Source organism: Thamnophis elegans, chromosome 2 (genome assembly GCF_009769535.1).
Source record: "Thamnophis elegans isolate rThaEle1 chromosome 2, rThaEle1.pri, whole genome shotgun sequence".
NCBI classification, from domain to species: Eukaryota; Metazoa; Chordata; class Lepidosauria; order Squamata; family Colubridae; genus Thamnophis; species Thamnophis elegans.
In genome coordinates this window covers 26,899,680-26,917,364 of record NC_045542.1, presented here as the reverse complement: position 1 = coordinate 26,917,364, position 17,685 = coordinate 26,899,680, and the positions used below count along the sequence as shown (strand labels likewise).

The following is a 17,685-nucleotide window of genomic DNA, read 5'->3' as shown; positions in this document are numbered from 1 at the left end:
GCTTGCCACCCATGTGACCTGGTGGGAGTGGCCAAGACGATGTTACTAGATATTACTAATTACTAGATATTATTAATATTACTAGATCATTATTAATGCATAGATAACTGCGGGACATTACACACCCACCCACACCCACAAACTATGACAGTGCTAGGAAAACAACCAAAAAATAAAAATCCCCCCCCTCCCAAAAAAGACTGCCAATGAAACCAGTTTTTTTTTCCTAAGCCTAAGAACAGGGAAGATGGTTTTTATTCACTGGAATAAAAACCATCAAGGCAACGTGGAAAATTATAAAGGACAGGCACTCACAGAACCATCAACCACCTCAGAATTACCTAAACAAGGAGTGTCAGCCTCTGCTTCACTGTTGCTTCAGCTGCCATGAAACGGGGAGGGAGGGCATGGAAGAGTTCTGGAATTCAAGCTTCTGCAGAGGGGTTTTTAAAAAGAAAACAGTCTTTTTGGGAGGGGGAATGGGCTGTGCTCCTGGTTTTGGGAATCCCCCCCCCCACCAAAGACCAGTTGCAAATCTCTCCAAATCCTTTTCAGGATTTTCTTTTAAAAAAATGCCTCTCTGCAGACGATCTTGAAAACCCCCATCCCATCTCTGCTTGCCTATAGTCTTGGAAGCTTCCACTGAGAAGCTTCTGCAGAGGGGTTTTTAAAAAGAAAACAGTCTTTTTGGGAGGGGGAATGGGCTGTGCTCCTGGTTTTGGGAATTCCCCCCCCACCACCAAAGACCAGTTGCAAATCTCTCCAAATCCTTTTCAGGATTTTCTTTTAAAAAAATGCCTCTCTGCAGACGATCTTGAAAACCCCCATCCCATCTCTGCTTGCCTATAGTCTTGGAAGCTTCCACTGAGAAGCTTCTGCAGAGGGGTTTTTAAAAAGAAAACAGTCTTTTTGGGAGGGGGAATGGGCTGTGCTCCTGGTTTTGGGAATTCCCCCCCCCACCAAAGACCAGTTGCAAATCTCTCCAAATCCTTTTCAGGATTTTCTTTTAAAAAAATGCCTCTCTGCAGACGATCTTGAAAACCCCCATCCCATCTCTGCTTGCCTATAGTCTTGGAAGCTTCCACTGAGAAGCTTCTGCAGAGGGGTTTTTAAAAAGAAAACAGTCTTTTTGGGAGGGGGAATGGGCTGTGCTCCTGGTTTTGGGAATTCCCCCCCCCACCAAAGACCAGTTGCAAATCTCTCCAAATCCTTTTCAGGATTTTCTTTTAAAAAAATGCCTCTCTGCAGACGATCTTGAAAACCCCCACCCCATCTCTGCTTGGAAGCTTCCGCAACTTCACAGTAAAAGCAAGTAAGAATTTCTCTCTCGCTCGTGAGATTTTCTTTACTGTGCAAAGGCTTGGTTTAAAACTGCAGGCTCCCGGGGAGGGGGGCAGGGGAAAATGCTGCCCATATGCCCCCTTCCAAAGCAACCTTGCAGGTTTTCAAGATCATCCGGAGAGGCATTTTTAAAAAAGAAAAACCCTGCAGGCACCCAGCGACAGGGGCTAGGAGCTAGGAACCCGGAAGTTAATTACTTCCGGGTTCACTGACGAACCGGATCGCAAGAACCGGTGCGAACCGGCAGGAACCCACCCCTGTTCTCCTGGATCGATCAGGGACTTTGCAATGCCCCTGAGATCAGCAGGACATGCTCTTCTCTATCACCGTTCCTTCAGAATGGTTTAGATCCAAAAAGGACCGTCCAGCAACAGAGATATCGACAGCAATCCTGGAGCCCCAAGATTGCATGTTGTGTCATTGCGACATCAAGTACCACCTCTGAATTAAGTAGCGTGTTTTAGCAATACATAGAATTTTTCAAATTCTTGAAATCATCAACAAGTGAAATAGACTGGAATTGCACCCCACAAGCTAGAGCAAAATTCACTTCTATTGCATACTTCATCAACAGAATATTATTTTCAAGCCCAACAGCCATAATTTCTGAATAAATCAAGGAATGAACTTATTCCAGGGTGTTGGGTCTTGATGTCATTTAAGTATTTTTATAAAGTCTTGAAATGAAATTGACAAAAAATGTGGGGCATTAGAAGATGAGAATCTCATATATCTTTTAAGGAAAAAAGCTGAAATATTTCAGTTGAACTCTAACTTATTCCTCAGCTCAGCGCTAACATATCCATCCACTCAATACAATTTACTTTGACTTTCAAGTTACAGGCAGAAATGATTTGTATGATCTTTTTTGGGGGGTGGGGGTGGGAACTTGGATTGCAAAGCAGTTGTGGTGAAATCAGTGGTTTTTTTTTATAAGGATCATAAGCAGGAAAGATTTTCAGACATTGTTTAAATATAAAAAGAGATGATGGTTTTCTGCTGAGAGGCCTGGAAAGGTTCTTCCATCAGATGAGACTTAGCAGTATGCAAAGAGGAAGAGAGAAAAAGGTGAGATAGGTAAATAGAGAAATATCAATAAAACATAAGGAGCCTAAAAAGAGCTGGAATCAGCTGGAAAAAGACAACTGTATTCGACAAATTGCAGAAATAGTACTATAAAAATAAATTCAGTGAAAGTAGAAAAGGAAAAAAAAGGATCAAACTAAGAAATTTGGATGAGGTCCAAAAGATCTGGAGATGAGAGAAGCAACTCTGAAATCTATTATAACCATTGAAGCAAAATAAAATAAGAGAGTTGTTTTCTTTTTTTAAAAAAACTATGTTAATTTTGACTATTGGGGCAGCATGAAGAGCAGCTCTGTCTACAGATATCAAATTGACTCATTTCAGCTTCAGTTTCTCATATTTCTGATCATAAATATATTAGGTTCATATTCTCTTATTTTGGAGAGAGAGAGGGGGGGAGGGAGGGAGGGAGCGAGCTCTCCTCCAATTTCTGAGTTTTTTGTATCCACAAACCCCTAATACTGTACATATATATTTATTTTAATTTAGTTTAGTTTTAATGCATTGTTATATTAAGCTGCCCATAATCCAGTAAAATAATAGCTGTGGCAAAAGAAAGCAAAGGTAGTTCAATAGTAATAAATGGCTTGAGTGCAAAGTCAAAACAACTGGAGCATCACTTTAACACCCTGGACATTGACAAAATCAGCACCAGTCAATTGCAAAAGGCAGCTTTACTTGGAAAAGCTTACATACATTGGGCAATGATACCTTTAATACCCTCAAACCACATCTGCCTATCACATTTCCTTGGGAAGGACACATTAGGTGGATAAAATCCAGTCTAAACATCTGGCTGTGTGACAAACTATAAAAAAAATCTGCACATTTTATATACACTCTTTCTAAGGGAGTTATGCTACTTTACACAAACTCCCTTTCATATATGTTTTAGAGCTTGCTATGGAATCCCTGGTGCTTACAGACATTTTATTACCTGACTAGGACATGCCTGCTGTCCCTGGATCCATAGTTCAACTAGGATTACCATCGCTAGCTAATGTTAGATGGTATCAAAAAGCCAGGATTGAACTCCATAGCCCATATTTTTTCCTGGGCCAGAGTGAAGTGAGAGCATCTCTGTGTGCATGTTTGTATACATACATACATACATACATACATACATACATACATACAGTACATACATACATACATACATACATACATACATACATACATATATAAATATCAGTGATGGGTTCGGGCTGGTATGGCCTGTTACGGCTGTACCCGTAGTAATCGGGAGCAGCAACCACCATACCAGTACGGTGGCTCGTTTGGCCCATCCGCCTGCCTGCATTCTATACCTATTTTTGAAGCAACTGGGCTAATTGCTCCTGCGCGCATAGCGTGTGGTGCCTGCGCAACCTCCGATGAGCAGCTGGGTGTCACAGGGGTGGTGTTGAAGTGCGCATTAGCATGTCCGCCGTGTGCACTAACCGACCACGAGCAGCGTACCGGTAGCAACGGTAGGAGCAACCCATCACTGATACACACACACACACACACACAAACACACATCCGTGTGTCTATGGTTGGGAGAGCTGCAAAGGGGAAGAAGGCACCTTGTCACATTGAGGGAACTCTTGTGTGTGGGTACACAGTTTGATCCAGGAGCTGAGAGTAAATTTGGTGCAGAGTTGCCTTTAGTAGTTAATTCTCCCTTTCTCTTGCAACTGGAAAAAGCCCAGCTGAGATGGAGAGATTGGTTTTCCTTCTCCGGCCAAGAAGGTGGCAAGAAGGAGAGCAATGGGAAAGGGGCAAATGATCTTCTACAACATCTGACTTTACAAGACTGATGAATATCCTGGGAATAAGAACACAGAATCATAAGGCTGCAAGGGTCTACTAGTCCAATCCCTTGCTCAAGGAAGGAACCTTATGCCATCCCAGTCAAATGTTTATCAAGTCCATTTATGCATTTCAATTAATTAATTTAAAATAATCATTAAAGCATGTCGGGTGTCTATTTTTCTCCCCTTCAAGCAATGATAGATTCTTTTATTTATTGGCAAGTCAGAAGACTGGTTATCGGAGTGGGATAGGAGTTGGCAGTGGGGATAGCAAATTTATGCTGGTTCAACTTTATAAACTAAAGCATGGATTAATCACACATTCACTCAGCAGTGAGTAAAGTCCCCTTTTCTGTCTCTTGCAGCAAAAGTAACACTTTTTGTGTCCCTATCAAGGCCACTATAAATTCTAGGCCAGTGATGGCGAACCTATGACACGCGTGTCAGTGCTGACACGCGTAGCCATTTGGGGTGACACGCACAGGATTTCATGCGATTCATCCTCGGCTCCTGCACGGCCGCCGAGCATGAAAGAATCTGTGCTGGAGGAACGGGGGGGGGCGGGACGTGTGATCTCCCCCGCCCACACTCACTTACTGTATCGCCGCCGCCCCTTTCTGAGCGCAGGGGCTGCTGGTAAGGCGTGCGTGCCGTGCGCACACACGTCATCAGCGCGGCGAGGGAGGACCCGCAGGAGAGGAGCGCGGGAACAGTGCGCGCCTCTCTCCAGTCAGGCCAGCACAGAGAGTCTACTCCTGGGACTGTCGGTTACGACCGCACCACAGCAGGGAACAGCGGAGTGCCAACGGGAACTGTGAGCGCCATTAGCAGCAACTATAAATTGCGCAAAATTATGTTTTTGTCGAAGTGACACACAACGCGAGTTATGCTCGATTTTTTGCCGATTTTTGACACACCACGCCAAAAAGGTTGCCCATCACTGTTCTAGGCTAATATATGCAACTCACAATGGGGACTGTGACATTGAAAATTATATAACTTATATATAAATAATAGGAAATGGATACAAAATGACTCAAATGCAATAAAGGTTGTTATACATAGAATATACAGAATGTTATATATAGAATGAAGAAAAAAGGTGTATAAAATAATATAAATGCACATGTATATAAAGTTAGTTAGACAAGACTTATATGTACAGATAAAAGAATCACCAGATATGTAAAAGAAGTGTAATGTGTTGCAAAGATGTGATGTTTGCATAAATAAAATAAAACTTTTTTTTAAAAAAGAAAATTCTATAACTTTTCACCATTTAAATGGCCACAAGATTCCAGACAAGCAGTTTTAATAGCAAATAAAACTAGGACAGCGGCCCAGCAGATTTGATAGATCTATATTAATTTAACGTGGTTAGCCATCAATGGCTAAGATGCTGAGCTTGTCGATCAGAAGGTCAGCAGTTCAGCGGTTCAAATCCCTAGCGCCGTGTAACTGAGTGAGTTCCCCTTACTTGTCCCAGCTTCTGCCAACCTAGCAGTTTGAAAACATGTAAAAATGCAAGTAAAAAATAGGGACCACCTTTGGTGGGAAGGTAACAGCGTTCCGTGCACCTTTGGTGTTCAATTAGGTCAGTCACATGATCACGGAGACATCTTTGGACAGTGCTGGCTCTTCGGCTTTAAAACAGAGATGAGCACTGCCCCCTGGAGTCAGAAATAACTAGCGCATATGTACCAGGGGAATCTTTACCTTTATTAATTTAAGATCATCTTTAAGATTATCTTTTTTGCATGTTGGTGCAGGAAGTGTGAACTATGCATATGCATGGAAGAATTTAGATCAAATGGATTCATGTCCTCTTTTCTTTAATTTATTCACATAAACAAAGCTAGGAAATCAGGAAATTGCAATAAATGAGATGTCAACCTGATTCTAATCAACCATTCAAAATTAGTTACTACATGAATCACTTATGGCAATTAACAATCAACTAAACATGAGAGCAACAGAGAGAACATACCTGAATAAGAAAACATTTTCAAACCAGTGTCAAAAGCAGACTTAAAATGATTTAAAAAATTTTTTAAAAAAAAACTTATTGAAAAAAGTTTAAAACTTAATTTTTGGGTGGTAAGGTATCACAGCCTGGGTTTATTTTATGTTATGTTCTTGAAATCATTTGATATTGTATTATTTTCAAATATAATACCTTTGATTTTTGGTAGTAATGTTGTTATCATTGTTTTGCTTTCATTCTCATTATGTTCAGAACTTTTTATTGTTCTTAAAAGTATGACTGCAATCAGAATTCTAGTAGTGGTGACTACAAGATTTGGAGGGCACCATGCTGATGAAAAATGCAGAGGTTGCTGAAAAAAGACATTGCTGATTAGAACCCTGGACAAATATATTGCCACTTTTTTAAAAAAAGGATCCTGTAATTATTGTCAGAAGGGCAAGACTACATAAGGCGGAAAAGGTATCCTGCAATATTACTTTCTATGATATTGTTCCCCAGTTGTAACAAAACCAAGGATAGCAATAGCATTTGGACTTATATACTGCTTTACAGTGCTTTACAGTCCTCTCTAAGAGGTTTACAGAGCCAGCCTATTTCCCCCAACAATCTGGGTCCTCATTTTACCCACCTTGGAAGGATCGAAGGCTGAGTCAACCTTGAGTCTGGTGAGATTTGAATTGCCAAATGGCAGGCAGCTGGCAGTCAGCAGAAGTACCCTGCAGTACTGAACTCTCATCACTGCACCATCATGGCTCATAGCTCATAGCTCATAGAAGGATAGGCAACCTTCTATCCTCCAGAGCTTTGGACCTCAACTCCCATTAAAGGATCATGAAAATTGCACTCCAAAATCTGGTGCTCTGCCTGTCTGCTCCTGTAAACACAATTCTGATATATGTTTACCCAGAGAACATCCCATTCTGAACATTGAGGCACACGGCAGTGCAGCTGAGCATGGCAATCCTAAATTTCTTTATTAATTCTCACATAGCCAAATGGGACTTTCTCATAAGGAGGTGAGAGGAGCATAGGTAGATCATGAATCCCAGCTTGCACAGAATACTGTGAGCATGCCTGTGGTAAATGTGGGTTCTGGTTGTTCACATGGCATACTGACAAAATGTGCCCAGTTCTGTTCTTAATATTAGCAGGTATGTTTCATGTGGAGCAAATAGGTTGACAAATAGTGAAGACCATAAAGCAGGAGTATCCAAACTTGGCAACCTTAAGATTTGGGGACTTCAACTTCCAAAGTTCTGGGAGTTGAAGTCCACCATTTCAATGTTGGCCAAGATTGGACATCTCTGCCATAAATGGGAACATAAGCAAAGACCAGCACTGTTAATTGCACTTGGAAGCTAATACCAATGTGTTCCCCTGCTGAAACCAGACTGAAATGGTTCAAGTTAATTTGTTTCTGGGTTCTCTAAAGCTGCAATGTGACTATTTTCCCACCTATTCTAAAAAGAGGTTGGAGACAAAGATGAAAATTATCCAGAGACAGGTCCGATAGTGACTTCTTTGGGGGGGGAGAATTGGTACCTCTTTAAGAGATGGCAGAACCGCCTACTCCTCAAGGATGAATCTACTGCCACCAGGACCCAATCACATATATTTCATTAATCTCCTGGATCTAAAACACAGGTGGTCAAGAAAATTGTGTGCTTCACCAGGACTAACAAACTCATTTCAGATAACCTAACCAAACTGGGTCTCAGTCATCTTCATGGGACCTCAGGACTGAAGTGTAACTTGAAGTGAATCCAAGTACCTTTAGGCAACAGAGGTCTAACATATTCCTTCTCAGTGGAATTGCAGGTGAAATTTTGATTTCACCTTTACAAACAAGAGATATCTTTTAATAGGGCTCCTGGATAGTACAGGAAGTACAGTACTGGATGACTATCTATGGACATCATAAGAGAAGTACTGCCCTTACTACTTTTCTGTAGACCTTAATAGCAGCTCTAGGTTGTCCTTGGTTGGGTTTACTTCTCGTGGTCCACTGATAACAGGCATTTCTTCTCCTATTTCATCTCCCTTTGTAAACTGAAGGAAGCCCCAGGGTCCATGAGAGGAGAGAGTCAGCCTAGTGCAATCAAGGCCTCAGCCACCCTTTCATTTCAAGTGATGACTAAGGTCTTAGTTGAACTTTTCCCTCAGATCTTCAGGGACATCCCAAGCATTTTCTGGAACTCTTCCTGAGGCATCTTAAGTGGAAATCAGATACTAGCCTAATTATAATATGGGAATAATGGTGATCTCCCTCAATTCCAGATACTGCCGCCGGTGCCCAAACAAGGAAAACAGATTAGGCATGTGAGCAACGTTATGTGATGAGTCCTCAATAACCTGGATCAGACATAAGGTTGACATGGTGGCCATGAAATTCCAAGCTACCTCAACTCCACCCCCAGATTGTACCTCAAACAATATACTTGAGAAATTCTATTGCCAATCTAGCCGTGTCAAGATGTTCAGGTAGGTGCACTGTAATGCAGTGGGGGAGGGATGATGATATAGCAGCAACTATCTTAACGGGTCCCTAGAGCCCAACCTAAGAAACAGGGTCTCATATCCAATTATCTGTGAGGCAGTGCCTCTGAACACCAGTAGACTATCCCAAATGACAATGGCTATTACACCCAGGTTCCTGCCTGATACTGTTCCCCAAACCAAAACAGGCACATCTCTGACAGGGTTACTCCCCACCCCGACCCTCCAGATCAGGGGTGGGTTCTGGCAGGCACTTCTGCCTGGTTCGCTCATGTGCGCACTTTGCATGCACACACACACACTTGATGTGCCTTGCACGTGCATGCGGAGTACAATTAAAATTGTTCTGCACATGGGCAGAACTGAAAAACAAGATGGTGGCACCAATGGCGCTAACTGGGGAACCAGTTTGGGGGCATGGCAGGCCTGGGTCACTGCCAGTTCCAGTGACACAGGCCACCAAACCATTACTGGTTCGGCCAGATTGGTTCGAACTGGTAGGAACCCACCACTGCTCCAGATCCCATGACTGTACCCCACGTCAATCTTCTCCTCTATGATTTAACCGCAGATGAGAGAGATCTTATTATAAACAAATTTTATTTTGATCAAAGCTAATTGCCAAGCAAAGTACAGTGCTCTTAAATTCAGGGTGGATTCAATTTTCATATCCTCATGCTGACACAAGATTTCAAGTAAAGATAAAATCAATTGAATATGGAAATTTCTCCTTAAGTGAAACAGCATAACAATGATGGGAAAAGAGTTTCCTTAAACCAACTTCCTTTGTGTTGCGATAGATGTGCAGATGCAGAAATGGATTTTGTAAGAGTTAGCCAATCTTTTCTAGTGAAAACTGCACTCGTGTTTCAGATTTAAGTTCGGAGAACTTGTAGGATGTCCTGAATACAGACACTGGGTGGTATTTTAGCTATTATTTCTCTCAGACTGAACTGGTTCAAAAACTGTAAACTTTTCCTGAGCTTGTCAATTGGAACGCTTACAGTGTTCAAGATCTGAGCACCGTGTGTTGGGGTGAGCCCCCCCTTATTTGCCCCAGCTCCTGCAAACCTGCAGTTTGAAAACATGCAAATGTGAATAGATAAATAGGTACCACTTCAGTGGGAAGGTAACAGCATTCTATATGCCTCAGCATATAGTCATGCTGGCCACATGACCATGGAAGTATCTTTGGACCAACGCTGGCTCCCTCAGCTAAGAAACTGAGATGAGCACAGTCCCCTACAGTCAGACTGTTAGAATAGATAGCCTTTGGTTTCTCTCTCTCTCTCTCTCTCTCCCTCTCCCTCTCTCTCCCTCTCCCTCCCTCCCTTCCTCCCTCCTCTCTCCCTCCCTCCCCCCTCTCTCTTTGCAATTTTCTTTGGCTTTTTCATTGCTTTTATAATTTTTTGTTGAATTTATAAAAATGCAGAATGGTATAGAAATTGTTTAAATGAACATGAAAATGATTCCTAAACTATTCAAGACATAAAAGGATCACCAAACATGAGGATTGTAATAACATTTTATTTGTATTATCAGCCAATGTTTTATGTCAAAAAGGCTCTCAACATGATATATATATATATAAAGCAAGGGAAAAACAATACTCATTTCAACTCATTTATTTTTAATAAATGATCACTTTCTGGGTTATTAACAACAGTATTATTTAAGAGAATGTACATCTAGTACAACATTAACTTTCTATATTACATACCCCACCACTGCTGCCTGATTAATTCTACAACCGAGAGAAGAATTTGAGCCACAGATTTGAAGTGGAAATGCTTACAAATTAATGGAGCTCAGAGAGAGGATATGGAAACTTTGAGATGGAAGTGGCCTCTTCCTTCACAGCGTGAACCTAACTTTTTCCTCTCCAGTGCAGTGCCAAGTCTTTGACCAGAATATTGTCACAGGGGCTTTTCAGGAATATGAGGCTTGACGGACATCTCTTCTCAGGATGGTAAGGTAAGTATCACTCCACAAAGGTTTCCAAGTTACATGTGTGAAGTATAGTTCATGGGGTGATTCTCCTGACCAGAGGGATCTGAAATTGGCAGAGGGTTAGTAGTTCTTTTTAAGAGAGCTAATCATAGTACAATAGAGATACAACTGGCCCAAATGCACACACATGCACACGGGACAGCCACGTTTTAGAGAGCCCCGAAACTATATTCTCATGATCTTTCAGTCCAACCAAGACTGAGAACCACATAACAACATTTGCCAGTTACCAAACTAATTATCGAAGAGTTGTGCAAACGACATAACTCGCAGGAACCCCTTTTGCAACCTTCTGACAAGCCAGATTTACTCAACAGCCATGTTACTAACTTAACAACTGCAACTGCAGTGATTAATTTAACCACCTGTGGTAACCTGTGGTAAGAAAAGTCGTAAAAAAAGGGCAAAATTCACTTAAAATTTTTTCAGCGACAGAAATTTTGGACTCAATTGTAGTTGTAAGTCAAGGACTACCTGTAGAATGCAGGGCTGATCTGATGTTTTGCTCTCTGAGGTGGATAGATGCTCCCAATTTGAGAAGCCAACAGGACAATTTAAAGGGTCCCAGGAAGCACAATTATGGACACACTACTGTTTTTCAAAAGTACCTGAGAGGAATCTCAGTGTTCAACCCAACAAGGTAGGAACCAAGTCAGACATAACCGTAAACATTGAGCTGATGTCTTTGACGCTCAAGGCAGGGAAAAGGAAGTCCATAGAGTCAAAAGGATGAGAGGAAAAGGGCTAGGTTTTAAACCCTGGCATAAATATAAGGCTTGATTTCTATATACTGCTTATATGTTGGTTTGTTCCATTGGGGCAGCTAGTGTCCACCTAAATGGACAGCCATGAAATCATTGGGCTGGTTAGCCTATGTTCTTCTCAGAGCACCTGTGGAGTCCCCCCCCCCCCCCCATTTGATCCTGCAGTCAATGTAGGCAGTGATTTCTAGAAGCAGCTGGCAAATTTTAGATAAGGAAGGTAGGTAGACGCAGATCTTATTGATCAGATATATCGACAAGTAGGACTTGTCCATGGATGGGGCGGGGGGTGGGTGGGCAGAATTATAATAAATCTGGGCTGGCAGGCCAAGGAAACCAAAGACTCTAACCCTCCTGATGCAGTAGTTATAAACCATTTTAACTAGAAGCAATGCCAATGTTCATACATACACACATAAGCATCAACTCTGGTCTCTATCTATATAAAGCAGATAACATTTATGAGCAATGGCAATCATGGCAGATCCTTTTATTAAACTGGCTTGCCAGTTTAACTCCAGTTTAGCCTGGAGTTAAATCCCATGTCTGCTTGTGGTGGACTAAGTAGGCATGGCATTAGATTAGACTTTAATTAAGGAACACCTTAATTTATTCTTTTTCTTGCAATGGTAAGACATTGTTTCTCTGTGTTCTGCATAATAAGAAAGGGTGGTGGGTAGTGAAGCCATTCACACAGAATTTGATATCATCACTCATGCACACTCACTGTTCCAGCGTGAGTCAGCCCTATTTCCTGGTGGCTGCTGCAGATTATCTTCACAGGGAAAGAAACCTTTAAAAATAGCCAGTCTCTCCTCCCTGCTCAGTCTCTGGGGACATAGGACGTAGTTGTAAATTATAGCAGCCAAGACAGCTCCTAGGAAAGGTGCTATCCAGAAGATCTGTAGAAAGAAGCAAATGAAAAGCAGCTTTGAAGAATGCAAAAACGTTGCTTCCTCAGGCTAGAATCCTTTGTAATACCTTGGTTTAGATGTTCCATTGCTAGACAAACCACCAAAAAACTGCTGCAGTCCTCCTCCTGATTTTCATATTCTACTTATAGAACAGATTTCATGCTTAGCTAATACTTGGCTGAATAAGCAAGCAGAATATATTTATGAAGTCCTTGGATGGGTTTCTTTTTTTGTCGGGGAGCAACGTTTCATTATCAAGCTAGGTAACATCATCAGTGTTAGTAGGGAGTGGGGTCTGCCCTGTCCATGTTGGTAGGAGTAGTCTTAGTGGTTCCTTGGTAATATATTTGCTTCTCTGAATCAACCATTTAAAACATGAAGACTTGTAAACGTGATACACTTGAAATGCTGACATCTTCAAAGCAAAATTTAGATCATATCATGTTTCCCTGAATATAAGACAGGGTCTTATTTTCTTTTGACCCCTGAAATAAGCCCTTGGCCTTATTTTCAAGGAGGTCTTATTATTTTTGAGGTGCAGGAGACGGCGAAAATGGTCACCTCAGGGCTGCTGCTGAGTTGCAATATTTTCAGGGGAGGGCTTATTTTAGCACGTGCGCTCAAAAGCCTGATTGGGCTTCTTATCCGGGGAGGTCTTATTTTCAGGGAAACAGAGTAGAAATCGAATCAGACTCACTGTATAGCACAGGTCCAGTTTCGACCCTTTGCCACTGCTTGGACAAGTCCCTGCAGTTTTCTTGGCAACATTTTTGGAAGTGGTTTGCCTTTACCTCCTTCCTCAGACTCTCTAAGGACTGAGAGAGAGGGTCTAGCCAAAATCACTTAACTGTCTTTGTACCCAAGGTAGAATTTGAACTCATGGTTTCTAGCTTCATAGCTTAACCATTATACTAAATTGGCTCTCAGTATATGATTAGGAGTGTTATTTCTTGGAGCAAAGGCAGGCAGGGCACTACGATAGCTCATAAGGACCATTGCGGATCAGCATTATTTGTCTGAAGGCCTGTCTAAAAATGAAGAACTGTAAGACAACAAAGCAGAATGGAACTGCCTGTCTTCAGGGAGTTGATTGAATACTGTTTATACACGGGTGACTTGAAAGTTTCCTCCACCATGGTGGGTGCATCGGATATCTGCTGAAATAGCAATTATTTCTAAGTATTAGCTTGCAAATATTATACATACTAGTGTCTCTCTACCAGTTGTGTTCCTGCTTATTTTTGGTGACAGCTCCCCATTCCTATAACTCAATTTTAGAGCAAAACCTAGATTATCCAAGATGAGTCTTTCTCACAAATTGATTAGGCCTCTGGTGCTAGTAAGTGATGAAAATCTGTTCGTTCAGGCCCAGAGACCTTGAAATAGAACTCTGATAGCCTTAGATTGGTAAATAGTTACTAAACTTGTATGCTACTGGCCTCAACAATTCAGGGCCCTCTAAGGCCCTGCTTTAGTCTTCATTACAGATTAGGATCTTCAACCTTGCCACTGTTTGCAAAATCTTCAAATGTAAATCAGGGTTAAGACTCTTGACAAATAGAATATCTAATGGATGGAGCTATGATGGAAGTTTGGTGTGAAGGAAGTTTATGTGATCTAGGCTAACGATTGAAGATCTGGGCTGACAGAGTCCACAAGGGGAATCTTACCCAGTGAAAAGGACCGAATGTCCCCAGTATGACAGCAGGGGCAAAGGATCTTGCTGGATTTGTGGAGCAGCCAGTATAATAAATCTGTTAAAGGAAGAAAAGGCATTTGTTTAGATTGGTGGTAGTCTTCTGCCAGGAGACTAAAGTAATGTTTCCCAATGCCTGGACTTCAACTCCCAGAATTCCACAGTTTGCTGAACCATTGCTAAGAATTCTGGAAGCTGAAGTCCACATATCTCAAAGCTGCTCAGTTTGAAAAACATTTGACTTCAAATATTCTATTCATGGGGACCTTTTCTCTTACTTTATCCCCCATCCTGCACAATTTATTATTGCCCCCTTTGTGGAGATTCTTTGCCTCATTTAGATAAACATCACTGTCGGGATATTTCCCATTTCCCATTGCAACAACATTTGTATATAAGTTATCTACAGACACTTCCTTGAGTTTTCTCCTGTAGGTATAAATTTGGGATGATCTTGATATTTGGCATCCAACACTACTTCCTTTCAGTACAACAGTGGAAGCTGTGTTGATCCCTATTAGAAACATGTAAGGTTGCCATGTATGCACCAGTATAGGGAATAGCTCTCTGTATGAAGGGATCTCATATAAGGGAGCAGAGGATTATATGCCAAATCCAGTTAAAGACTGCATTATGAAGGTGAATTATTTATTTATAGGAGCATCAAGACAGCAGACTGGGCAGATCCATGAGGCATCTGGTTATAATCACCCACATTATGTGAGTGGTTTTGAAATTCTATTGAAAATATCAAAAGTATTTCTAAGTTTGCATGCATCCATATAAATTAGAACCTGCCCTCACTTGGCCTGCTTGTTAATGCTTTCCTTAATATTGCACGCATTACAATGTCACACATTTGTAAATATAATACGAAAGACAAAAACAAAATTATCATTTCAGCATACATGTTTATTCAGTTAGATACACATTCCAACTCTTAAGAATTTTGTGGAAATTGAGGGGAAAAGATCGTCCTGCAAATAAATCCAAATACAATTAACTACTGTTTGCAGAGATTCACCTCTGCACTTTAATAACAATATTAAAGCAGACCTATTATGCATGGTTTATCTGAATCAACGGTGTTGGTTATATCGATTTTTGAACGGAATTGTTTTGACACTAATTAAGGATGTCAGAAACACTCTGAGAAATTTTATCAGCTGAGTTGAAACATCTGTGGCTTCTCAAATTTGCTCAGTGTTTAGTTTTTACAAGTTTTTCTTTCACCAAATTTGAATCCGAACTCATCTAGAGTCTCTCAAAAAGCATTTGGCCCTCTACTCACCCTCCTCAAGTTAAGCATTGTTTAAAAAACAAATAAACAAATCAACTTTTGATAACCTTGAAATGCCACATTATAAAAACAAAATCAAACAAGTCAACACAAGGAGTGATCTCTTCCCCCTTATTCTCAAAAACCTTACCAACTCCTTTCCTTCGTCTTACTCTAATGGGAAGATGTCTTCTACTGTGTTTCCTACAAGTGAATCCTTTTGCTTAATAACTTGTAAAGAATAAAATGAAGGGACTCACCCCGATAAGGTGAGCCATAGTGACAGCCAGGCCGATAGACAATGCTGCATAACTTCTGCTCTCTCTCTTGCGCTTATCAGTTACAGAGAAGATGCACATAACCACAGAAAAGGTTAGAATGAGTTCAACCACAAAGGCTTCGCCTGCAGTTACCTCTTTAGGGACCTGCCAAAGTTTCAGAAAGGAGAGTTAAGGGGGAAAGAAACACAGGCACAACACAAACAACTTGTTACAGTATCCTTGTAAATTCCCCACCAACACAGTCTTGATGTTGTCTTCCCAAAGATATGTTACTAGGAAATAAACTCCATTGCATCGGAGGAGGAAACCTCAATTCCACCCCCTTTGGCTTCAGGTTTTGTTATGTATGTGGAATTCTTCAGTAACTGTTGTAGAGGTAGCACACTTTTTCAGATGAAAGAATTTCCCCAAGTGTGAGTGGCCGGCTGCTGATTCAATCATAGGAAGACCATGGAGGGCTACTCATGAGGGCATCTCAGCAGTGGTAGCCTCTCTTCCTTGCCACTGCAGGGCCATCTCTGTCTAGAGACTTTCAAAGGTAGTCAGTTCCTTTGCTTGGGTCTTCTTTAATTAAACCTCACAATGCCTCTGTTCCCTCCTGTTGTCCCACAAGGAGATTTCAAAGACAACAACTTCTAATGCAAGTACCGTATTCTGGCTTTACACATAAAGGTTCTACACAACAATTATGCATAATAATTTGTCATTCTTCTTTTTAAAGGAACACATTTCACAGCCTAAATACACCTCAACTCTAAATGGTCTCAACAAGACCAGATTGATCCTTCTGTTGTGGGAAGTTGCTTCAGAAAGGTATTTTGGAAAATTGGATCCTGCTAGAACCACAGCCCATTACCCTTTGGTTAATTCCTTAGGAGAGCACCCAGATAATCATATCATAGGGTCTTTTGGCAAAGTCAGAGGAACTCTTAAAGAATTGCCTGTTTGGCTTATGTTCATTCACTGACCCAAAGCAATAAGTTGGGAGTTATGCACACAAGCTTCTTTCAGATTAATTGACAAAGAAAGACTTACATGATTGGCAAAGAGTGTTGAGCGGATCTCTCCGGGTGTCACCGCATAGATGATTCCTGTACCAGCAAGGGCTCCCAGCACCTGTAGGATCATATAAAATACAAAGCGGACGATGGAGATCTGGTTCCCCACAAAGTAGGCAAGGGTGACAGCTGGGTTGATATGTGCACCGCTGATAGGACCAAAGATATGAACCATGGTTGCAACGGTTAGTCCGAAAGCCAAAGAAATTTGGAGAACATTAGGTTGTTCCATGGGCCATTTGAAGGATGCGCCCAAGGCAATGCAGAGAAAGATTGCAGTTCCTACAAATTCACTTAGAATAGCCCAGGCAAATTTGGGGCTCAGAATCTCTGCTTGTCTTTCGGTTGTAGCCATGGCTGGTGCAGTAGACACCGAGTGGGTGTTAACATGGAACTTGCAGGCACCACGAGCTGGGAGTAAATTTGCTGGGCCATGCTGCATGCATTTATAGAGAGAAAGGGATGGGTTTAGCCAAGTGTAGGTGGGGCCAAAGAGAAACCTGTCAGTCATCCTGAGGATAATTTTGGAATCAGGACTACTGTATTTCGAGGTTAAAATATCCCAAACAATTTCCCTAGATAATGAGAAAGCTCTAAAGATTGTGGGAAGAGGTGGCATTCCTCTCAAAGCATTAGCCTATTTTTGAAAAGTCTTTTAGAATGATTTCAGAGCACTCGTAACATCATAGCATTATAGGACTGGAAGGGACCTTGGTGGTCTTGAAGCAAATAAGACGGTTCAATGTCTTTCTTTTCATTCTCGTTCTCTGAAAAGTGGGAGTTCTCATATTTTATTTTTTAACATGCAAGTAAATGCAACGGTATGCATTTAGATGGAGCGTATAAAGCTTTGTCTGCTGTAGCAGGAGTCCCCAACCACCAGTCCATGGATTGGCACCGGTCCGTGGCATGCCACAAACCGAGCCACCCAAACAAGCACGGCCCCCATCTGCGGGATGCAGGCAGCATGCGAAACCACACCC

General features: G+C 41.6%; 1 protein-coding gene across 1 annotated transcript; it reads right to left on the bottom strand.

Moving 5' to 3' along the window:
- Nucleotides 1-10,706: 10,706 nt before the first annotated feature.
- Nucleotides 10,707-17,213, bottom strand: LOC116504448 (aquaporin-5-like). The gene is made up of 5 exons (XM_032211450.1): nucleotides 16,680-17,213; nucleotides 15,624-15,788; nucleotides 14,059-14,142; nucleotides 12,202-12,376; nucleotides 10,707-10,756 (listed from the first exon to the last, which is right to left on the bottom strand). The coding sequence occupies exons 1-5, from the start codon at nucleotides 17,211-17,213 to the stop codon at nucleotides 10,707-10,709; spliced, it is 1,008 nt and encodes a 335-aa protein (XP_032067341.1).
- Nucleotides 17,214-17,685: the final 472 nt, after the last annotated feature.

Coding starts and splice junctions, on each gene's coding strand:
- LOC116504448 (XM_032211450.1), bottom strand. CDS start 17,213: ATGACTGACAGGTTTCTCTTTGGCCCCACCTACACTTGGCTAAACCCA. Junction 12,377..14,058: donor CATTCGGTCCTTTTCACTGG/GTAAGATTCCCC, acceptor TTCTTTCTACAG/ATCTTCTGGATAGCACCTTT. Junction 10,757..12,201: donor GGCTGACTCACGCTGGAACA/GTGAGTGTGCAT, acceptor TGCCAATTTCAG/ATCCCTCTGGTCAGGAGAAT.